At 39.4% G+C, this 25810-nt stretch overlaps 1 protein-coding gene across 1 annotated transcript in view; it reads right to left on the bottom strand.

Annotated features, from left to right (window-relative positions):
- LOC114696996 (protein diaphanous homolog 2-like) overlaps nucleotides 1-15514 on the bottom strand; it is a 761266-nt gene extending 745752 nt beyond the window's left edge. The window contains 1 exon segment of the mRNA XM_037199207.1: nucleotides 14978-15514. Coding sequence (XP_037055102.1) covers nucleotides 14978-15109 — 132 coding nt within the window. The 5' untranslated portion in view covers nucleotides 15110-15514.
- Nucleotides 15515-25810: the final 10296 nt, after the last annotated feature.

The raw sequence follows: 25810 nt of genomic DNA, 5'->3' as shown, positions 1-25810 counted from the left end.
ATTAGTTTTCCAAAGCAGTTTTGCCTCACACAAAAGTTCACAAACAAACAGAGAATGGGGAGGGGAGGGGAGGGAAGAGCGAAGAATGCAATAGGACTTGCCATGTATTCTGTTAGAAAGCACTAATGTACAAATGGGAAGAAAGAAAATGTATCACCATCAACGAGAGTAGTAAAGCACAGCAAGCCTTGAGGTGACTTGGAAATTATGTAATAAAGGTCAAACTACCAAGACTGCTATTTTTAAGAACTATGTTCATGTAGCCTTAAAATCCACAGTCATATCCCTCTTGAGCCCATGGCAATTTTTCCCCACTATTTCATGGCAGCAATTCAAAGAATTTTAACTTGGGATATTTCAGTAACATTGAAACAAACAGCCCCTGAACTCTGTCTTCTAAATTATACATAAGCATAGTGCAAATGTAGGCCAGGTCCAAACATCACCAGTCCACAGGACTACCAGGTCTTCTGGTTAATTTAGAGCAACCCCAAGGTTTGGGTTCTTAAGCAGTATAGAAAAATGAAGGGTTAAAATAGATTTCTATAATCACATTGGTCCTAAATGCCAAGTTCACTATTGCAGATCTCAGGCAAATTACTTAGCTGCTCTGAGCCTTTCTTGTTCTCTAAAAAATGATGTCTGTCAGGATGAAATGTGTTAATATTCAGAGGGAGACAATCCACCATCAATCCTAGAATATCCTTGTACATTACTGCTGTGTATGTCAAGACTGAAAGGTGCTGCCGGGATTTTATACAGGCTATTTCCCAGGGCTTTGTTTGTAGCAAGTAATTTTAAGAATGAGGTAACATCTCCTAATCCCAGCAAAGACCAGGCTGTGTGATTGTCACTATTAAAGTGACAAATCCCTCAAGTGTTCCTCTGCTGTAGCACAACTAACTTCCTGTACCATCATCCAAGCCTACCCTATGGGATTTAAGGTTATGGTGAACTTGAGTACTGTGTTGACATATTGCTATTACTTTTTCAATATTAGTATTCTTTGTCTCTGACCTAGAAGTCTTAGGTGTTCTGTAATCATCTGTGGAATGGGAACAGTGGGTACGTAGTATATCCCACATGTTGTATGATTCTTAAAGATTTATTTTTAATTATAAACATGGGGCTGGTAAGTGCACATGAGTGCAGATGCTCAAAGAGGCCAGGAGAGGACACTGGATTTCTGGGTTTATAGACAGTTGTGAGCCACCCAACACATATGATAGGCATGAAAGTGTTTCCTCATGAAACTCATGAATCACTCCCCTAGCCCTGTTTGTTCACAAATACATGCAATGAACCCAAAAAAGCAACCAGAGGTATGATATTGAGTATCACTGAATTATCTCTGGATAGCCTGATTATTTGATTAATGAACCACAGAAATTACTCAATGCCTAGCATATCCTAGCATGAAGTTAACACTCTCTAGAGGGGAATATATGGATAAAAGAGTGTTTCTATAGCCTTCACTGGACTAGAATAACTCGGATTCTAGAAAAAAAACTATAAAGTTAGATGGCATATTCAGTTTTTAATATTCAGCCTAAACAGTGATCTTTCATAATTCCCACTTTCAACCTAACTAAAATATGGATATGATGTATTTATGTTAAGGCAGATTCATTACAGTTCTTAATAATCTTTGATTTTTTTTAATATGTAGAAACTGAATGAAGCTCATGCAAATCTATTTCGACCCCTTTGTTGTACAGAACAAACTGACAGCTAAAAATATTTTTAAAAATGATATGCCTATAAAGTTAGATCATTTCTAAGAAATCTCCAGATAGCCAGAAACAAATTCTTTTAAACAATAAGATGCCATAAATAGCCTAGTTAAATCATATCAACTCTGAATAGAATAGGAAATACTTTTAGATCCTATAAAACACAATTCATGGTCTTGAAAACTTGTACTGTGTGTTAAGATTAAAAAACTGGAGTTTCCACTAGTTCATGGCAACATAGTTGGTGATGGGTATGAATGGGAAATTCTGTTACAGGAATATCTGACACATTCAACAACTGATTTAACATTCAATGACAATTCTTCTACATAGATAGTCTTCAAAAAAAACTAATAAACGTGAAGAGGAATGTGATCTTCAGTATTAGAAACATTCAAGTAATAATATTATTTTAAGGGAAGGAGGGAGTTAAAAGCCAGGATCTGCAATGTAATACAATAATATATCTTGATCCATAATTAGCTGGAACAGAACTAGAAGGACAAGTGTGCAAAACTGGGCTTACAGCCTGTACAATCCCTACTTTCAGTTAAAACTAAAGCCTCATTTCATTTGATATAGAGACACAACTACTTGAAATTTAGGATGTAGTCTCAGGCCAACTCGGCTTATATAAAAATGAAGGGTTTGAATCTCACAAGAGCATCTGAAAACAGTTTGATAAAGCAACTATAGGCTATACTGAAAAAGTGTAAGAGTTTAGAGATCATGGAACATAGGTACACTCTGCTTTAGTAAAACAAATATATGAAAAATCTGAGCCACCCAACATGGATAAAATCCAGGCCTTTTTTTTTCTTGACATAGTTATTTAAATGGAAGTTATTCTTCCATTTAAAGACCATTAGCTATTCAACCAAAGGGGGAGAAATGTAAACCACTGCAGTGCCAATGGCAAACTATTTGTGAGGGCAACCTAAGAAAGGCTACTTTCACTCACAAATGTTTTATATATACACACTGATCTTCTGGAAAACATTGATTTCAAAATGAAAGGTACCAGACTGCAGAACATATTATAAGAAGCTCTGTCTCTGCCAATCCCATCTCAACATTCTGTATGTTCTCGCCTTGTATCATGGGTGATGTAAATGAAAATACGTTCAAGTTACAGTGCAAACTTCAAAAAGTACAGTCTTATCCATATGATCCGTGACTATGTAAAGTTCTTTGAAAAAATGTCAAGAAAATTACTGTGAGGAGTACAGAAAGAGCAAAGCCTTAGTTAAACCTTGAGCCTAGGCCCTCAAGGACATGGTCATCCATATGTGAGGATTTCAGAATGCAAAACCAAAGCAGTCAAGTATAAGACAATATATAACACAGATATACACATTATGCTTATTTAAAATGACAAATGACATACATAGCCTAGAAGACTGGGGAGGTAGCTCAGCTGTTAAGACAACTTACTAGTCTTCCAGAGAACCCAAGTTTGGTTCTTAGTACCACATCTAGCAGCTCACAAATACCTATAACTCCATCTCCAGGGATCCAATATACTCATGCACATACACTAGCATACAAATATGCATAACTAAAAGAACAATTTCAAAAAAAAACACCTACTCTAAATGATACATTCAACCATGCCCTATGTCTGCTGAATTTCCTTCCAAGTATAAAAATGAAATCCTTTTGGATTTTAATAAATCACCCAACCCATATGAGATGTTTCTGTGAAGTAGAGAAAATACTCCAGGAAGATAGAGCCTGGTGTTTGGCATATGTTGGCAAATAGTGTGATCTCCATGGTCTGCTACCCTTGTGTAGGGCCCAACCCTATGTAATGACACTGCTCTATTATACAATACATGTTATTAGAGGTCAAGATATAAATACACAATGCCTCGCTATCTACATACAAAACTTCCTAAACAGCATAGTAAATATGCTATTAAACATTTAATATTTTACCAGTGATTAATTTAAAAGCACATAAAACAACACATCCATAACTTTCCTTCCCTTAAGCAAAACAAAAGAAGAAAATGCCAGCTGTCTATGGAGCCCCAACAATTATCACTCATTTACATGTTTAGAAGACAATCACCCACTTGACTGGGTCAGTAACTGCTCAGTCAAGAAGGTAAAGAAGAGACATAGATTACAAGACTAAAATTACTTAAAAGTTCACAAAGTTAGAGAAATTATACACCCATTGCCTTTCAACACTGCAACAGCAACAAACTGGTATCTAAAGGGTTATGTAATTTCTTAAAACAATCTGTGGAGAATCTAGATCATTTGCCCAAGTTGATCTACTCCACCCATCTGCAGCACCATCACCTCATTAATTTAACCTTATCTCAAGTAAAACCCCAAATACTAAAAAAAGAAGAAGAAAAGAAAAAGGAAAAAGATGGCAATTAAAGTTTCTGACAAAGGTTCATTGACTCAGTCAGCTAGATACACATCTAGAGTATGTCAGTATGGCTAAATAACAAAGAAAGCTATCTGAAGTGCCATTTATTTGGTAATTAAAAATGCAGACAGTTATCTGGGCAGTGTTGGTGCACACCTTTAATCCCAGCACTCAGGAGGCAGAGGCAGACAGATCTCTGTGAGTTTGAGGTCAGCCTTGTCTACAGTGTGAGTTCCAGAACAGCCAGGGCTACACAGAGGAAACTCTGTCTCAAAAACAAATAAACAAAAATACAGGTAGTAGCCTAAACATGTTATTGTATGTATGTATGTGTCAGAGAATTCTGAGCATCTTTTATATGCATAGAATTCAAGAATATTTTCCCATTTGCCCAGCTATCTATAGCACTTCTCTGGCAGGAAAATTCTTCCACATAAACTCCACTTCACTTCTCAAGTCACCAAATGAAGAAAGTGAAGTCAGAAGTCTAAATTTGGTCTATTTTCTATGGTACAGACTAGCTATTCCAGTCTACCCACACTTAAACAGATAACTCTCATAGATACTTTCACAGAATTACAGACAAATGTGAACCTAACGTAGATTGATATTTATGTAGAGTAACTTTGAATAAGATTTTAACATTATTTAAAGCTATATTTATCTAAGGAGTTTGGTGCTGTATACAGTAATTACAAATATATTTGATTAAAAATCTAATTATTTTTGAGGTAATTGAGGATACTTGGTTATGGGTTGAACATTGGATGATAAGGATTGCATTACTATTTTATAAAGATGTGACAGTGGCATAGTGATTGTTTTTAGGAACTCAGTAATTTTTAGAGATGCACACTGAAGTCTGTAGGAGTCAAATGACCTGATATCTGGAGTATGAACTAAAATCCTCTAGCAAGGGAAAAACAAAGGATAGATAAAGTAAATTTAGAAATTCTAGAGAACTAACTACTCTATATGGGCAATAGATAAATGGTAGGTCATATTATACTCTATTTTGAGTATTTTTGCAATGTTTTAAAATGTTTTAACTTAATTTTACTTTTCTCTTGATAAAGAGACCAACTAATGTTGAATGGACATTTATCAAAACATATGGCTATCTATAGACAACTATCACAGTACAAAAAAATACCTTTTTTAAAAAAGATTGTGGGCTGAGGTGGTAGCTCAAGTATTTGCCTACCATGCATAAAGCATAGGCTTAATTCCTAATGTCTCATAAATTGAGCATTAGTGGCACATGTCAGTAATCCCAACATTCAGGAGGCAGAGGCAGGAGAATAAGAAGTTCAGAGTTACCCTCAACTACATAGAAAGTTTGAGGCCACATTGAGTTATATGATACCCTGTCTCAAAAATAAAGGACTGTAATCAAATCCTCCTGTCCCTTAGGTGAGCATTACTAGTGACTGAGTCAATGGCCATTTGTGAGTAATGTCTTACTAATGCTGTGTTTGAGTTGTACCTAGGCTGTCTGAATCAATTAGAAGCTTCGCACTTATGACAGGCACCACTTTATAGAGACCAAACAATAGAAATGGGAGGTCAGTTTACTCAAGCTTTTGGTAGATATGGAACACCCTCTTCCCAGAGCAATTCAGTAAAATCTTCACTAAACCAAAGAGAGTGCAAATGGTGATGAGTTAAAAAATGTGTTTTCTACATTATGTCACAAAAAGGCACCAATATCTTCTTCCCCAGGCCACTTCACACAAAGCAAGTATCCAGATTCAGTTAAGATTCTGTTTAAAACTATGGTCAAAATGTATCATTTGATAGTAAATCAGATTCAGCCTGATTGGGTAATAAGTTTTAACTTAGAGAGAACACATTTCTTCCTATTCCTGAGTTTCACAATCAACAACCATGTGAAAATATGTATCAACTTTTACATGCACCAATTGTGAGCATGGGTATCGCCCATATGAGGCCAAGTTAGGCTACAAGATCACAGCAATGTTTTTATGTCACTTAACCATCATCTTAGCCTTTTCTGTCTTCAGAAAAAAATAATATAACACACACCCCAATCTGGCAGAAGGAACTGGGAATGAGAGAAATCTGTGTCTTCAATAATAACCATTTCAGTGCTAAGGCTACCCAGTAATATATTAATCAGATGTGCTGATTCATATATATTAGCATATATTATTATATACTATTTTCAGAGCATGCTGGTATTTACAGTGTTGTTTGACATTGCGTTAGAAATGAGTAAGATTCCACTTAAATGACATGTTGCTACTGGCAAAGTTCTTAGTACTTACAGTGAAATCTAAGGAGGATTATAATTATAAATTGTTCAAAAAGGAACAAAAGAAGTGACAGATTGAATAACTTTCTACTTTTAAGAGTCCCTGAAGCATGACTCAGTGCTATAGATAACTTCCACAATAGACGTGATAGCTTTTAAACTTCTCTAAGTCAGTCCCCATAACACATGAATGACTCAGTTTCCTTCTTTGTACAAGATCACTAAGCTCCTTGACAAGACAGAATGTCATACATATCTACTGAATATTTTCTTAAAAATTTTAAATGCCTGAAATTGATCAAGTCAAAGAAAACAGTAGACATGTTCTTTAAAAATTTAGCGTGTGGGCTAGAGAGATGGCTCAGTGGTTGGAAGCACTTATTGCTCTTGCAAAGTCAAAAGTTTGTTTCCCAGCACCCACATGGTGGCTTCAAAACCCTAAGAAACTCCAGTTCCAGGGGACTTGATACCCTCTTTTGAGACCTGTACACACACCAGGTACATACGTGGTACACACACATACATGCAAGCAAAAACACTCATACACATAATATAAAATAAATGAATCTAAAATAAAAAATAGTAAAAAAAACTGAGCAAAAGTTAAGCACACATCTACAATCACTAAGAAGAAAGGATGATTAATAAAAGGACAGAATGTACAATGCTATAAAAACAAAGGGAATTGGAGAGGAGAAGGAGGAATCAATCAACAAACACCTGATTATGGCACTTTATACAATAACAACATTAGGGATTTCAAACTGCAAAACAGACATGAAATTCAACAACTACAAACATTTATTTTTCCTAAAAATGGGGATTTAGCCCAGGTCCTCATGAATGCCAGGCAAGCACTCTACCATGGAGCTATGCCCCAATTCCATAATCACATTTGATTCAGGTGATATAAAAGGCAAACAGCAATATTTATTGCTATAACATTATAGAATTTCCTAAATGTATACTTAATGTTTACTATATTTTATCTAAGCTACCTTGTCTGGAAAATCAGACAGAAAAGGTGGCATGCTTTTGTAGTTCCAGCTACTGAGGGGGCTGTGACAAGAGGATCACCTGAGGTCAGGAGTTAAAAGATAGCTTGGGCAACAGAATTGCAAGGCCCTGTCTCAAAAATCAAACAAGCATTTTGGGCAGAAAACCGTATCTCTGACTGGCAGACATTAATCAAAGAGCTGAAATTTCTGGTATTAATGCGCATCAGAGATCACAAGCAAATAAAAGACAGAAAGGGCACTGGAATCAAGAATTTTTGACTCTACAGTCCATATCATTTTTAGACTATTCTGAAGCCTCCTAGGAATAACAGCAAACTGTTACTTGGTACTTGGTAATGTCAGTATCATCTCTCTGCATGGGAGTTCTGACTCTGACATCAGAAGAATCTAAACAAACAAGGGGAGGAGGGAGTTTCTCATGACCCTGAAGAGGTTATTTGAACTTCTAACTCAAAGAAAAGACAGAAGAACCAGACATGTAGGCTCAGGCCATAATCCATGCACTTGGGATATGGAGGGAAACAGGATCTGGTTTGGCCAGCCTCAGGAGCTACATAATAAGTTCAAAATCAGACGAGGATCTCAAGCAAACCCAAAGAGAAACCAGAATAATGGACAGGAAAGTTCATTTGATAATATACACATGTACATACAAACAAAAATTATAGCATATAAATGATGACAGTTTGGGGCTGGGAATGTGGCTCAGTTGACAGCATGCTTGCCTAGCATATACAAAGCTGGGTTGAACCCTCAGCACCACATAAACCAGATACAGCATGCAAGTATGTAATCTCAGCATTTGAAGTAGATGCAGAAGGATAAAAAGTTCAAGATCATCCTGAACTACATAGGCAGTTCAAGGCCACCCTGGAATAAATGATGAAAACCCATCTCAAAAAAAAAAAAAAAAAAAAAAAACAGAACTACCACTTGTACTTTCTTGTACTTTTATTTTTTGCTTTTGTTTGTTGTTGTTGTTGTTGTTGTTAAGTCTCTTTTCCATAATGCAACTCCCAATCTCCCAACATATCTGACCTATAGAGACAAAAATCCCTAGCTAATTAATCACTGGCTGGTTTACAAGAATAAACAAAAGAACAGCCATGCCCAGAAGCACTTTAAAATCTCTGTAAAGCAAGATCAGTACATAAAACTGAAACTCATGACAACCAAATGCTCAGAAGGAAGAGCCTTCTTCCTCAGTAAGATAAAATAACCAGTGAAGGTTTAAAGGAAGAAAAGGAGCACTCAGGTAGGAGCTGGGCCATAAGAGCAGTGTGATTCTTTAAAGACAAACAAGAAAGATGCTTCCAGTTTGGTGAGAATACTCATGGTGGTGTCAGAAGGGAGAGGAAATGGGAATTATAGGAATGAAGAAATTCGGGTCCAGGACATACATGAGCAGCAACTGGAATCCAGGACTCTAAATGGCAAACTCCACTGTGCTACTCTGTTCCTTCTGACTGGCCTTCCTCCCTCCATTCCAGCATCCCTTTCCAGGAAATTCTCTACAGGTCTCAATTTCTTTCTGAAAGACATATCTAATCAGGGAACTCGCTCATTTTTATCTCTCCAACAACTGACTCTGACTTTCAGGGGAAAAAACGGTGAAATTCCAACATGAGACACAAAGATCTGTTGTGACTGGAGCCCATCCCTTTGAGGCCAGATCCACTAATAAATATAACTTCTTTTGTTTCTGCCATTTTTTTGTTTCAGCCACTCATTTCTAGTTAAACATTCTTTATTAGCATATTTCTCTATCTACCTACCTTTTTATATGTTGTCATTTTTATCTAGAATGTATCTCCACAACCTTCAATCAAAGCCCTATTCAAGCCTTGGTGCACATGTCTTCTACTATAAGCCTTTCTCTTTTTTTAACTTTTTAATGATTCTTTGTGTCTTTCACAACATGCATCTTGATCACATTCATCTCCCCACCCCTTCATATCTGCCCTCTGCCCTTGAAACCTCCCCCTCTAAAAAAATAAAATAAAATAAAATTTAAGAGAAAAGAAAAAAAAAAAGAAAGAGGAAAAGAAAAAAAAAATCTCATTGCGGAAGCTGCAGTGTGGCCTGATGAGTCATACAATAAACCCTTTAGTCCATATATCTTTACTTGCAAGTGTTCACTGCAATGAGTCATTGGTCTGGTTTGAGGCCTCTGGCTTCTGCTACACTTACAAATACTGGGCCCTCACTGGGAAGGACTTCTCTGGATATCCTGTTGTTGCCCAGTGTCATAGAGATCCTGCAGGTTTGGATCTGCAGGTCCAGCCCTTTCACAGGCTCTAGATGACAGATGGGGTGGATGTTGGGGTGGGCCAACTCATAACCCTGGTTCTGGGCCTGGGTGGTTGCAGGGTTGCTAAGCTCACCAGCACTCCCCCATTCTCACCACCAGAGTGAGCGCTCCAGCACTGCCCCAGCTGCAGCACTCAGGAAAGCCTGCCCCACACCTTAATACATAAAGATATAGTTTTAAAAATCCAATTTGGCTGGACAGTGGTGGTGGTGCACACCTTTAATCCCAGCACTTGGGAGGCAGAGGCAGGTGGATCTCTGAGTTAGACACCAGCCTGGTCTACAGAGCAAGTTCCAGGACAGCCAGGGCTACAAAAAGAACCCTGTCTAGGAAAAAAAAAACCCGCCAGGCAGTGGTGGCATATGCCTTTAATCCCAGTGTTCGGGAGGCAAGTGGATCTCTGTAGGTTCAATGCCAGCCTTGTCTACAGAGTAAGTTCTAGGACACCCAGGGCTGTTACACAGAGAAACCCTGTCTCAAAAAAACAAAAACAAAAACAAAAAAGAAAAGAAAAGAAATCCAATTTGACTGAAATGCCCCTCTGTGACATTTTTAAAATATTCTCATATAATTAACTCCTCTCTCTGCTTCACTGGACTAGGAATATTTTTTTAAGACAAGGTCTCACTCTATAGCCCAGGCTGGCCTCAAATGTGAGATGTTCCTACTTCAAGAATGCTGGAAATACTGGTATGCACCATTATGCCTGGCCTGACTATGAACAATTTCATTTCACCAAACCTAGAAGTTATGGTAAGCACTTGGTAAAAAAAAAAATCTGTACATAAAACCATTAAGCTCAGAACTTATTATTTAAAAATGAAAACATAATTCATCAATTGTAAAAAAAAAATATAACCAAAAAATCAGTTACATAGTAACCAGAATATTAGTGTGCAATTATAATTAACTTTTAGTTAACAACTAACATCCAAATCCTGGCTTCAATCTACCTCTCCCACCTATCAGAAAAATTATTAACTTAATTTCACTGTCAAAAAAAAAAGCAAAGCAACAGCTTCAGAAATTATATAGGCAGAAAATAAAAATACAAAAATTTCAAATAGTGTCATGCTACTCTATATCCACCACCTTGTAATAGAAGATAGAGGTATTAGATAAACTTTAAAAATGCCCCCTCACTCTGGCTCTCGCGCATATGTGTGTGTGTGTGTGTGTGTGTGTGTGTGTGTGTGTGTGTGTGTGGTGTGTGTGTGTGGTGTGTGGTGTGTGTGTGTGGGGGGGGTGTTTGCAAGAATATACATATATTTTTAGAAGCCAGATGTCAATGTTGGGGGCCATTCATCAGACGGCACTTCCTTTTTTTGAGACAGTCTCTTTCAAAGGAATATGGGACCCCTTTGGTTAGGCTAGGCTCACTTGGCCTGTCTCCTCCTACCTCCAGCACTGGAATAACAAATGTGTGCCAGCAGACCAGGCTTTATACTAGATTGCTGGACAACAAATCCAGCTCCTCATGCTGGCATGCAAGCACTTTACCAACTGAACTATCTGTCTAGCTCCAACATTACATTCTCTTAATGTTTAAATCATTGCTTTAAATATGTGAGATACAAGCTAGAACTATTCCCTTTCACTTCTCTAGCTCATTTTCTCTCCTATTCAGTTTAACAAAATACAAGCCATGGTTGACACCAAATTACTAATCAATCTAAGAGTCGTGCTGTTTAATAGCAATGTTACAATCTGGGCATAACCAGAAAGTTATATAAAATTCAAAACTCTAATATTAACATATTATTTAAAATGTGTTGAGTTATTGAAAGAACTGCCAACCCTAATGAGTGGATGGATGGATGGATGGATGGATGGATGGATGGATGGATGGATGGATGGATGGGTGGGTGGGTGGGTGGGTGGATGGATGGATGGGTGGGTGGGTGGATGGATGGATGGATGGATGGATGGGTGGGTGGGTGGGTGGGTGGATGGGTGGGTGGAGTGGTGCTCATTATAAGGATACATATCTGAAAAAAAAACTGAAGTGAATTCTAATTCTGCTAAAATTTGACTCACACAACCTTAAACAGAAGTCATCACTGTTCTGAATGGCCACTGTGAAAAAGTTCTCACTAATAGCCATCAATAAGCTGAGGATATAAATAACTGTCACTTTGCCTATAAAAAAAAAACCCTATATTCATTTTTCCAAATCCATGAGCAACTAAATGAATACAACTGCATCACAAGTCGTATAGCTTAAAAAACCACTACAGTGATCCAGTTAATTTTTGAACATGGCAGAGACTTCCATCATGGCTGAACAGTGTATAGATACTGTGATCTAAACTTATTATCCCAGCAGGATTCTTCTCCCTTCAGAAGAGTCCTCAACTCCCCCCCTCCCCCGCCTCCCCCCCCCCCCCCCCCCCCCGCCAACCCCCGTCACCACCTTTGCTGTCTTTTGAACTGCAATGGTTCTTTATCTTCCCACAAGTCATGGATGCTTGTAAAAAAAAAAAAAAAAAGGGCATGAAACCCACAAAAATTAACATATCCAATTTTTTTTCATATAATTTGAAGAGTTTTGAACCCCTAACAGCACAATAACCCAGATAAATAATTTCTATTGCTATATGGCTGTTTTATAAGCATACAGAACTCCTTTACATATACTCATAATTGGCAATTTATTATAGTGATACATAATATACAGCATTAGTGTTTTAAAATTTAGTCTAAAGTCTTATACTTGCAAAACTTTAAGAATCTCAGGTGATAGGACCTAATTAGGCCCTCTGAATGTGGGTGAGTTATATGGCTAGATCTGTTTGGGGAGCCCCTGGCAGTAGGACCAGGCCTTCTCCCGGGTCCATAAAATGGCTGTTTGGAACACATTCCCTATGGTGGGATACCTTGCTCAGCCTTGACACGGGGAGGGGGGGGCGCTAGGCCCTGCCTCAACTTAGTATGCCAGACTTTGTTGACTCCCCAAGGGAGGCCTTACCCTCTCTGAGGAGTGGATGGGGATGGGGTGGGAGGAGGTGGGAGGGAGGAGTCGGGAGAATGGGAGGGATGGGGAACTGAAATTGGTATGTAAAATGAAAAAAAAAAAACTTTAAAAAAATAAATAAACTACAAGTAAAAGAAAAAAAAAAGAACATCAGGTGAACTCTTTCCTAAAAAGTTTACCAAATCATATTGTTTGGTCAAATTGTTGTTCTTCATATGTATCCTACTGCATTCCTGTTTTTTATTAGTTTTATATGTTGGCTTACAGAAATCATGTAAAGCTCAAAAAATACACTTGATGGGGAAAAAGGAAAATTCATGTCAGTATTATGCTCTGGGCTCCAATATTTGATCTACTGCATCAAGCTATGTTCACCATGGAACAGTGAAGTTAGCTAGGAACAGAAAGTGATACTATCTCATAATCATCCAATCACCTTGTCAAATCAAATGAAACATAAAACATGAAACAGGACAAACAGCCAAAGAGTAGGAGAATAGTACCAAGGTGTTCTTATTGATAGAGATTAATGTTTTTCCTTTAGTATCCTTAAAAGTGGAAGATTCTTACTGGATGTATAAAACTACTAATGGAAACTATACCTTAACTTTTATTTTTAATTAAACTTTTTACTACTGATCAGAGTAGTTTGTACTGGGGCAGGTGTCAGGGAGACAGAAGTAAGATCACTCTTTTACCACAAACTGGTAAATTTCAAAGTCACATCATTAAAATTTTGACTACTTGGTTGGGTGTGGTGGCTCACATACTCAGGAGGCCCAGGTAGGAGAATCTCTGTGAATTCAAAGTCAGCCTAGTCTACTATATAGCAAGTTCCAGAACATCCAAGACTATATAGAAAGACCCTGTCTCAAAAAAAAAAAAAAAAAAAAACTTTAAATACATACATTCAACTCTAGCAATTCACACAGACCTGTTTTCTCAAATTCATTATGGTGCAAGCACCCATTATAACTGTGATGGATCATACAGACAAGTCAAAAAGCTGTGACTCAGTTTCTTTATTTGTAAATGCTGGGGTAATAGGAAACATTAGCAAGTAATTTCTAGATCTGTCTCGGGTTTGTATGGAACTTATGAAATTTTAAATTTGTAATATTAATCTAGCTCAAGTCCTTTCCCACATAATGGAAGCCTTCATATGTCTTAATGTTTGACCCCAGTTTTCCCACATCGACAGTCTGTAATAGGAAAGCGAATAGGAGCCAAAAGAGAAGTGCAAGTTCAGACCAAATGGCCAGATGCCACAGGAAATGGTTTGAGTTGCATGTCACAGTCTCACCCTCTCTTCTATTATAATCAAGTTGTTGCTTACGGCTGAAATATAGACATGCAACATGTGGTTGGTGCTTGGGATGTGGAGTAAGAATCTTCGGTTCAAAAGGCTCATGAGAGGCTGAAAAGTTTATCTGCTGAATCTGTGCTGAAAACCCCTTTCTCCACATTCCACTGAAATTAGAAAGTTTAAAAAAGAGGAACCCTTTCAACTGATGAGTTGAAGAAACCCCAGTATTTCCCAACCCAATACCAGGCCCCTTAGAGTTCTTGCCTTTTAGCAGGAAATGAACTACTACTACTGGTCCACACTGTCAGGACTGTCAGACACTTAAGGGGTACATAACCGCTTTTGAGCATTCTCAACCAAGTGAAAACACTGTGTCGGGATAGTCGGGGGTGGAGTACCTCGCCTAGCCTCCAACTCCCACGCTCCCCTCAAGCCACAAGGTTCCAAAGAAATGTTTCTTGGGCGAGCACATGGTGGGGGGAACGCACGCAGGCACCTCTTCCTTGAAATTTCTGGCAAAGTCGAGTACCGGGGAACCTATGTCGTGCTTGTCTTGATTTATGTAGCTAAGAGTGGGCTCCAATGTGTTCGAAACGGAGAGGAGGGAGGTTCCCCTGCCCTGGACCCCAAGTGTTAAGAGGCCAAACAGCAACTGACAAGAGGTGGGAGGGAAATGGAATCCCGCAAAGAAGATTTGCGCCCACAAGTTAGACAAACAGCCCTACCCAGTACTCTAGGACGCGACGCGGGGTGTCCCCAAGTCGGGGTGGGGCCTTTCTTCTCCACGAGCTGACACGAGAGAGGGCCGGGTTAAGTGGAGAAGGGGTGCTCTTCCGCCCCCACGCCGTCTCCGTTCCCCGAGTTGCGCGGCGAGACCGCGGTTACAGCTGGGAGGGGGACCTGGGTCCCCCGCGTGTTCCACAGCAGGACGACCCGAGTCCCCAAGGCCGGCTGGGGTTGCGGGAGCACTTACCAATTTGGGTTTGTTTTTCGTTTCTTCTTCGTTGGCGGCCCGGTTCCCCGCGCTCCGCTTGTTGCTCCGGCCCACGCCGGGTTCCTCGCCGCCGCCTCCAGCTCCCGACGCCGCCGCCCCGAGCTGCTCCATCTTTCTCTGGCCCTGTCACCTGCCGCCCCGGAACCCTACGTCTCCTCAAGGGCAAAAGCCCCTCGGAGCGCTCCGGATGTCCCGCGTCCACGGACAGAGAGGGTTGCCCGCCAAACGCCGCTCCCAGGCTCCCCTGGGTCGCCCCACTCCCAGGCAACCCCGACGCAACCACGCCGGTGCTACCACTCAGCGCTGGGGCAAGCCCTGCCCCTAAGCAGCTGCAATCACCGCGGTCGCCTCCGCCCTCAGGGCGGTGTTTAGGGTGGAGGAAAAGTAGGTGCCTATCTCTTTAAGACGGCCTCAGCACACGTGATTCATCAAAGTGCCCGCTGTCGGTCGCCCAGGCGGGCGCTGAAAGCCTCTTCCTACTCGTGGTGCTAAGCCGGTCGGGCTACTGAGCATGCCCGGAGTGGCGACTGGAGCCTAACAGAGGACATTCTGCTGTGGTTAAGCACTGATTTCACTTCCTGATGGCCTACTACCAAATGGAAGGGAACTAGTCTAGACGGATAAAGGACAGCCCATTTTAGAGATAGGGAAACTGAGTGAGGAGGATTCTCCTGTGCATTTTACTGACAAGGCCACCTGAGTCTCAGCTTTCACTAACGTTGGTCAAGGCACCTTCCTTAGTCAGAGGGCCCTCAGGGGGTGTGCTCTTGCTACACTCTGTGGGAAGGTTTAATTAGCAAGGCAACTGGCAACGTGTAGGAAAACCACTGGGAGCTCTGATTAATTGCCTAGACAGATTGTATGGGTCAAAGTGGAAAGAGTGGGTGCTTCTGTTGCCATGATTGCATTGTGGCCAAAGAAATACAGTCATTGCTTTTTTTCCCAGGCTGTTAGTGGTTAAAGCCACCAGTCCCTCACCAAGTAATCCTTAGGGTGATATTAAGCTCTTTATGCAAAGCATCTCTTTACAGTTTACTATTGAATTGAGTTCTATCTTCGATTGCCCAAGCTAGTTTAGGTTTAGGGTTGTTGTGAAGAGTAAATAAGATCTTGTGTGTCAAAGCTTTGTTTAAAAGATAAATCTCTAGACAACTCTTGGTGTTTTAATGCAGCACCAGCGAGCAGCATGCATAGTCCTCAGCCCATGTGCTATCCCTACTATTTCATCTTCAGGAATTAGATTTCCCCAATCTTTTTCAAAGAGGCCCTTACAAAAGCAGGGTTTGAAGGAACAACCAAACCATCATGGAATTAGGGACCAAGTATTGGGGAAGCCACTTGTAATATAAGCATAAACATCAAGTCCATAAACATGTCCTTTTGGCCTTCTGCAATTCAATTTGAACTTAGTTATGCTGAAATGAATTTGTACCAGAAAATATATTGAGCATTTATTAGGAAAAATTTGGCTATCATATGGGTGTGATGAGGCAAATAACTTGAACAATAAAGTGAAATGATTCTACATCTCTAAAGAGAGCAAACCCCAGCTTTGTCTTTATCATTAAGTTCCATTTTAATCATGTGGGCAGGATATCTATTGTGGTTGATATATTGTGTACCCTAATAAACTTATCTGGGGGTCAGAGAACAGAACAGCCACTAGATTATACATAGAGGCCAGACAATGGTGGCACATACGCCTTTAATTGTATCACTTGGGAGGCAGAGATCTGTCTGGATCTCTGAGTTCAAGGCCACACTGGGAACAGAGCCAGGCATGGTGGCACACACCTTTAATCACAGCACTTGAGATCTCATATCACTTTGCTTGGGAAGGACACATGCCTTTAAACCCAGGAAGTGATGGCAGGAAGCAGAAAGGTATATAAGGCATGAGGAACAGGAACCAGAGTCTTTTGAGCAATTCTACTGAGACCCTCAGGGGTGAGAACTCAGAGGCTTTTAGTCTGAGGATTTGTGGAAACAGGATCGGCTGAGGAGTTGGCAAGGTGAGGTTGGCTGTGACTTGTTCTGCTTCTCTGATCTTCCAGCATTCACTCCAATAACTGGCCTCAGGTTTTTTATTATAAGACCTTTTAAGATTTGTGTTACAATCTATGTTCCTGAAGTAGCTAGCTACCCAAGGATGGCAGCATGGGAATAAATGCTCTCAGATACAATGGACAGAAGCTCCAAGATACATTTGCTTTCTTAAACATCATGCTTAACTTTGAATTTGGTGTATATTTTGAATTTGATTCATTGCACACATACACAATTGAATTTCTCTAAATGTCACCCCACTGAAATACTGAGTAAAAAATAGTAGGTGCTACAGAAAGATAATGAATGGTATGGCTAACATTTTCACATACTTCCTGTAGAAAAAATGTAAGTATGGATCAAAGCAATGGACTAAGTTTAAACATTGCTCAATAATCTGTTCAGCAAACATTTTTATGCCAGATGGTATAAAAGTGATTTATGTTGGAAGGCTAAAGCTGACCTAATTTCTGCCCTTTAGGCTACTGGAAGAAACAGGCGAAAAGAATTGCATCATGAAACAAAAATAGGTGACAGTACATGTCAGGGGCTCAAGAGCACCTTCCTGAAGAAGAAACCGTTTGAGCTAACTGTTAAAAGTCTACTGAAAGTCATTAAGCACCAGCAACCTAGTACTTCAAAATGTAGTTTATTGTCATGAAGCTCTCTGACTATTGGGAGAAGTCTTTAACAAAAATTTATTGACTAATTGCCATACAAACAAGCACAGAAAGCACTCTACACAGGCAAAGGAACCGATGATAGCATATGCAAAGACTCCATAATTTAAACAAACAAACAAAAACCTAAGGTGGAGGATTGTTGCAAGAGGAGACAGGGCAGGGAATAATGGCAGACTGAGCAAGCAGAAGCAGGCAGATCTCTATGAATGTGAGGCCAGCCTGGTCTACACAGCAAGTTCCAGGACAGCCAATTTGACATAGTGAGAGTTTGTCTCAAAAAACCAAATAAATAAATAAAATAAGAAGCAGGATAGATAACAATTGAACATTATTATCTGAATGATTATGAAGGTTCCTACTTGTACACATACATCACTGTCATTGTTTTAAAAAGTGGAGGGAGGGGAATTGGAAAGGAATAGTGATATGAATTCAAGTCCATGTATATATGGACTTGAAACTGAATTGATATGTTTTGAATGCAATGTTGACTCTCACTGTCCTCAGGCTGAACAAAGCTCCATTTGCTAACCAATTGGACACCTATAGAAGATCTGAAATCTCTACAAAAAGTGGAAAAGTGTGTTCCTAATGTGGCTTACATTTAGTTATATAGGTTTATCTAGACTCTGTCTTAAGTCTTGCCATTTGTTTTTCAGCATTTTGCTCTATTTAATGTGAAAAATAAATTATAAAGCAAATACTCAAACAGAAACTTTTTTTTCTTTTCTCAGGAATCAGGGTCATTGGTCTCTCTTGGAAACTAACACACAAAAAAGAAAACAGTAGCCTCAGGCAAGGATACTTTGTCCCTTAACTATGAACCTAGCACTTCACCAACTGCTGTCTCAGGGCTGATCTCACTTCACCTACATTCCTTTAAATTTTTTCCTTCTTGTGACTCACAAATAGGCTTGGTGGGGGAGGGAGGGGAAAGGTTGTCTTTTCTCTGGTAAGAAAGAAAGAAGGAAACTATACCCATCAGCTACAGTAGCAAAAGTATACTTTAGACCTATTGATTCTCTGCTCTCTCCCTCTAGTTTCTCATGAGTATGGATGGCATCAAGTCCTACTTCAGCTATGGGAAGAAAGGAAAGTATCTTTCTTCAGACTGACCTTAAAGACGTCCGTTGTCCTCACCTAAATAGTCTGTCATTCATAGAAAAAAAAAATAAAGGAAACACAAAATAGAAAAAAAGAATGAGGAAAAAATTTACTCCAAGGTCACAGCAAAATATATATGTCAATGGATGACTAAAAGTAAACAAGTATTTGCTAAGCATATATTATGTGGCTAACATCAAACTAGATGCAATGCAGATTTAAACAAGGGGGAGAAGAAGTGTCAGACCTCCTGCTATAATGTCATATATTATCTTCCTAGAGAAGCTCTACATTTTCTTTGTTTTTGTTTTGTTTTCTTAAAAACCTATATACTACAGATAACAGGGCTTCCAGGAAATGGTTAAACAAGACCACTTAAATGTGAAATAACTTTGAAGTCAGAGCATTAACAAAAAAGATAGCTATCCTAATAAAAATACTCTGGTGATTAAATCTTCACTGGCATTTGAATGCAGCAAAAGTCATCTATGTAATGTTTCCTCCCTGTTGTTTGTCCCCACTGGCATTGAATTTTAGTAGATGCCATTATCAGAATTTTAAACTGAATTGAAGAGTAGTCAACTTTTTAAAACACATGGTAAAAGGTCTTCCCAGCTTCACTGAGTGCTCATAGCTTTGCCACACCGTTTCATATGGTTGAAAACTTAAAGGTTGAAGCCGTTAAACCAGTGGATAGTTATGCTTAAGACAGCATTTTATGCTGGATATGCTGGATTCTGCACTTTAAAGTTTTTGTATGACGAAGTCTGCTTGAATATGTGGAAGTTGGCTTCTGCTTACTTGGAAGATTAAAGTGCTAAGAAAATTCATCAATAAAACAATTGAACTTTCAGATTATTTTGACATCATTCTCCAGTTTAATAATTGCTAGAGTGCTATTTTTTTTTTTTTTTTTTTTTTTTTTTTTTGGTTTTTCGAGACAGGGTTTCTCTGCGTAGCTTTGCGCCTTTCCTGGAGCTCACTTGGTAGCCCAGGCTGGCCTCGAACTCACAGAGATCTGCCTGGCTCTGCCTCCCGAGTGCTGGGATTAAAGGCGTGTGCCACCACCACCCAGCTAGAGTGCTATTTATGATACACAGATACTTGTAATGGAACAACCTATTAAATATGAAAATCTTTGCCATCACTCAGCCTAAAATCTTGAGAAAACAAACAAGAGAAGAAAGGGTTAAACACAGTGTGGTAGCCCCCATTTGTAATCAGAGCACTTCTAAGGTGGAGGCAAAAGATTAAGAGTTCAAGAGCAGTTCCTGCAAAAACAGTGAGTTCAAGATCAGCCTAGGGTACATGAGATAATGTTTAAGAAAAAATGAATAAAGGAAAGAGAGATGGGGAGACAAAAGAAAAAAGTGTTTTGCTGGCTAGTTACACAAGCTAGTGTCATTTTGAAAGAGGGAACCTCAATTGAGAAAATGTTCCCACCAGATTGACATATGGGCAAGCCTGTGGTGCATTTTCTTAACTAATGGTTGTTATGGAAGCTCCACCACTGGGTTCTATAGGCGCACAGGCTGAGGAAAGGGGTCCCAAAAGCAGGTAACAGAGTCAGAGACAGCTCCTGTTCCCACTGTTAGGAGTCCCACAAGAAGAACAAGCTACACAACTGTAACATACGTGCAGAAAGCCTAGGTCAGTCCCAGGCAAGTCCCCTGGTTGTCAGTTCAGTCTCTATGATCCACTACGAGACCATATTAGTTGATTCTGTGGTTTTTCTTGTGATGTCCTTGACCATTCTGGGTCCTACAATCCTTCCTCCCCCTCTTCTGCAGGATTCCCTGAGCTCTGCCTAAAGTTTGGCTGTGGGTCTCTGCATCTGTTTCCATCAGTTGCTCTCTAAAGCCTCTCTGATGACAATTGGGCTAGGCAACAATCCTCATCCAGCCTTAATAGGAGCAGAGTTGCCTAGTCTTACTGCAACTTGATTCACTATGGCTAGCTGATATACATGGGAAAAGTGCCTTTTTCTGAACAGAAATGAGGAGTGGATAGGGGCAGCAAGGAGGAAGCTGGAGAGGGGTCCTGGGAGGAGAGCAGGGATGGAGGGAAAACTATGATCAGGCTGGAAAAAATAATGAATTAACAATTTAAAAAAGGCAGGCTGAGCAACCTGTGGAGGCCAATCAAATAAGCAGCACACCTTCATGGTCTCTGCATCACCTTCTGCCTCCAGGTTCCTGCCCGTCCATGAACCTTTACCAGGAAGTATAAGATGAAATAAAGCCTGTCCTCTCCAAGTTGCTTAAGGTCATGTTTCCTCATAGCTAAACACTGAGACAGATATGAAGACAGGAAAATTATCTGCCTAACTTGGAGAACTGACTCAAAATATACCAGAGAAAAAGGATAAGACAAATTAGGCCTAGAATAGATAAAGTTTTCTAAGAGTGTTGCTTGTGTTACTGAAATTTGAATCAGAAATCAGACTTCAAAAGGCAAAAAAAAAATAAAAAAATAAAAAAATAAATAAGGAAAAGATGACATATGGGATAGCCTGGAAATGTTGACCAATGATGTTCAAAGGCCAATGAACCTATACTAGAATAATAAGAACATGGATATTGAATAACACTGGAAACATATTCATTCCCATAGCCTTTTGCCAGTATGCAAAGAGATTTGAGTGTTAAGACACAGTGTTATTCACTGATAAAGATCTTTAGCAAGGAAGTTATAAAACACTAAGTGTTTTAGGAGCTGTTTTAGCAATGGTACTTGAAATAACTTTGAAAACTGATTTTTCAAAACAATATTTCCTTTAGTATGAATTGCTTTTTGAAAAATAAATGAATAAATAAATAAAATTCTTCCCAGAGCCCCAGAATATGCAGCAGAGCTAAGTCCAGCTGGCTAGTTCTCCACTTGGCTTCTCTGCCACCCCCCTGAGGAAACACTCTGAGGAACCCCTGCTCTACTCTGCCTAAAGCTGGATGAAGTCTGAGGACTGGAACTGGAGCAGCCCCAGGGGAGATACAGAAATGCCTCCAAGACTCTTTTAAGAGGAACAAATCGTTTCTCCCCACTATTCTATACAGGAAGCAAAGAAAAGGAACAGCAGATAAACAACAATTAGCAAAATACTGCCCCAAGGAAATAAAGACTAGAGGTAAACTGGGAGATATCATCTCAACGGGTGCTTGTCTTTGGCAGGCAGGGTCAGACCAAGGTACAGAAACTAAAGAAAGTAATTATACAGGACAGGAGGACTCAGAAGGTCCTGTAGTCACCACAAAGAGTTAGATAAACTGGCACAGCATTAAAGAGTGTAACTGCAGGTAACAAGCAGGCGGGCAGCCAAACTCTGGAAGTACACCAATGGATATCTCAGCATGCAGACAGGACATGAAAGTCTCAAAACTTTGGCAACAGACAGACAGAAATGTGATCAAGTAGTATGTAACAGGAATCCAGTCACAGGGACTGGGATTAGGAAATAAATTACCAGTCTTTTGAGGGGTCTGGTAATGCACATAGCAAACACACACACACACACACACACACACACACACACACACACACACACACACACATTTATGTTTTTAGCAAAGAACAGACCTCCCTCTTCTACATTCACCAAAGCTCGAAGACATTTTCCAAGAGTGTCTTAACAGATAATGAATGGTATCCCTCCAATCTATAAGTTATTAAAACACAAATGTAGGGATGAACAGAGTGAGGCAAGCTTTCTGTTTCCTTGCTAAACTATGTGGCTGAGAGAAACAGTACAATATTCATGAGGATATTTACTTTAGGAAGTTTAGAGTTTTGTTGTTACTGTTTGGAACTGCTGACTTGTTTTGAGTTGCTTTTAGCTTGTTTTCTTTTGTTTTGTTTTGAGACAGGGTCCCTCGGTGTAGCAGTGGCCTCCTCGTTGTTATCTTGACTGAGCCTCCAGAGTCTTGAGATTCCATGTGCACAGCAGGATGATCAGCTCAGTTTAGGCTTTCTTAAGAAATCAGTAAACAATCTCTTGAAGATGAACATACTGTAAAAGCATGACTACAATTGTGCAATTGAAAACTATTGTCTCTTTTGTTTGGCAGTTTATTTTCTGACCTTTCCAAAATAATTATGAAGTACATGAAAACTAAGAAACATGTGTAAATAATAAGAATATTATTTATATCTGACCAGCAATAGTTAGGAAAGCCTAAAACTGGTTATTTTTGTCTCATATATTCTGTTACATCACTATTTTAACATCTTTACTGAGATATGCATGTATAACTATATTTGACAACCCATTTCCTATGATCTCCCCTTTACAATAGCCAAACTAATAGTTTTTAGGATATTTATTTAAAATATTTTACAGCATTTACCATAAAAAATTGAGAGTACTTTCCTCACCCTCTGAAAAAATAAAAATAAAAAATACCATGTGCGCGCGTGCACGCACACACACACACACGTAAAAAAAACTTCATTGCTTAATAGTCACTTCCCCCATATCTCCCATACCTCCCAGCTTCAGCATATGATCATCTTTGTTTATCTATAGGTTAACTAGTTTTGGACATTTCATATGAATGGAATCATATGTATATATTGCAATTATGATATTTCACTGAGAAGAACGCTGCCAATGTTCATCATCTCACACCCATTCTTATTTGCTCACTGTTACCCATCCATTTCTTGCATATTGATAGAAGCCAGTTGTTTAAGTCCATTCTCTTGCTGTTCACAGAGTGACAAATATGCCTCTTTCCAATTCAAGAGTTGGCATCCTGTCAAGAATAAAATGTTTCTCCCCATTCTTCCTGGCAAATGGAGATATGTGACATGACAGAAAAGGTATTATCTAAGACCTGATCTCTGGTATTTTATAGAAATGACCACAAACACTGTATGTAGCACATTATATACTGTACACCTCTGCTGTGGATGGTCTGTATGTCAAATTACTCTGATTGATCAATAAATAAAACACTAATTGGACAGTGGCTAGGCAGGAAGTATAGGCAGGACTAACAGAGAGGCAAAAGAAAGAACAGGAAGGAGGAAGGAGTCACCATGACAAGCAGCATGTGAAGATGCCAGTAAGCCACGAGTCACGTGGCAAGGTATAGATTTATGGAAATGGATTAATTTAAGCTATAAGAACAGTTAGCAAGAAGCCTGCCATAGCCATACAGTTTGTAAGCAATGTAAGTCTCTGTGTTTACTTGGTTGGTCTGAGTGGCTGTGGGACTGGCAGGTGACAGAGATTTGTCCTGACTGTGGGCAAGGCAGGAAAACTCTAGCTACACACCTCTCAGGATTTATGCACATGAATTAAACAAGACAACATAGAGGCTAACTTATATTATGTTATGTTATGCTATGTTATATTTTACTTAATAAATAACTAAGCATATATAGATCTTATTTATTTAAGTCTACTAATTCAACATATTAAAAGTTAACATATGCTTCTACAACAGCATCAAATTCACTCAGAAGACCAACACTGTAAAACTTCCAATTTTATTTATTATGTGTATGTGGGGGGGCAGAGAACAACTTTCAGGAGTTATTTCTTGCCTTCTGCCATGGGATTCAAGGATGGAACTCAAGTCTTCAGGTTTGCCTGGCAAATATTTTTATTATTTTAATCCATGAGCCATCTTGTGGTCCTCTTTGTAAAGATTTACATGCAGATTTTTTTCTCTCCCTTTTCTTTTTGTACTAGGGATCTAACCTAGAGTCTTGTACATGTGCTCTACCACTCACCTACATCTCCAACTTAACATGTGATTTGTTTGCTTTGTTTGACTTTATTTTGTTTTTCATTTATTAATTTTTTTCATACAGTATATTATCATTTTGGTTTCCTTCCCCTCTTCTCTGCCCAGATCCTCCCCACTTGCCCTCCAAACCAGAGCAACCCCCTTTCTGTCTCTCCTTATATAACAAGCAGGTGCAGAAGGAAGTTTCTCTGATGATGGGAAAACAAGGCACTGATCTGTGAGTGTAGCAGAACGTCATTAGCAGTCATTTTATTGCTACTTTCCTTTAGCAGAACAGTATTATTTGGTTTCCCCTAGGTCCCTGGACTATCTATTCTCAGGTTCTTAGCCACTCAAGCAGTGTTGGGTATGGGTTCCATCTCATGGAGTGGACCTTAAATCAAATCAGATTTTGGTTGGTTATTCCCACAAGCTTTGTGCCACTGTAAAATATGCCAGTGTAGCATGAATCTTAAAAGGTCTTTTTAATAAAATCAAACCTGGAGCTGCATATTGGGGTGAATGCTGGAAGATCAGAGAAGCAGAACAAGCCACAGCCACCTCACCTCACCAGTTCCTCAGCTGATCATGTTTCCTCAGACTGGAAGCCTCATAGATCTCAGCTGAACTGTGCTGCTCAAAAGCCTAAAAGCTTAACCAGCCTAGTTCCTCGTCTTCACGCCTTAAATACCTTTCTGCTTTCTGCCATCACTTCCTGGGATTAAAGGCATAAGTCACCATGCCTGGTTGTTTCCAGTGTGGCTTTGAACTCACAAAGATCCAGATGGATCTCTGCCTCCAGAATACTAGGATTAAAGGTGTGTGTGCCAACATTTTCTGCCCTCTATATCTATCTAGTGGCTGTTCTGTCCTCTGACCCCAGATAAGTTTATTAGGGTGCACAATATATTATGGGACACAATATATCACCACATGCCAGCATATCTTACAAGCGAGACACCATTGTAGATGGAAGGATTTGTAACTGGGTTGATGTTTATCTTTCTCATTTGGTATCATCCAGCATAGCCCCTTCTACTACCAAGAACATTAGGCCATAGGGTTGAAGGTTCTAGGTAGATACTAGTTCAGCTTCCTTGTGTTTAATGAGTTGTATAATTGTTGTCTCCAATTCAGCATGTGATATGTTGCTTTGTTTGGGTTTTTGTTGTTGTTTTGTTTGTTTTTTGAGACAGGGTTTTGCTATTTAGCCTGGATTTGCTTCAAAACTGCAATCATCCTACTTTAGC

Source organism: Peromyscus leucopus, chromosome X (genome assembly GCF_004664715.2).
Source record: "Peromyscus leucopus breed LL Stock chromosome X, UCI_PerLeu_2.1, whole genome shotgun sequence".
Classification (NCBI taxonomy): domain Eukaryota; kingdom Metazoa; phylum Chordata; class Mammalia; order Rodentia; family Cricetidae; genus Peromyscus; species Peromyscus leucopus.
The sequence above is the reverse complement of the archived record's forward strand: the minus strand, read 5'-3'. Positions and strand labels throughout refer to the sequence as shown.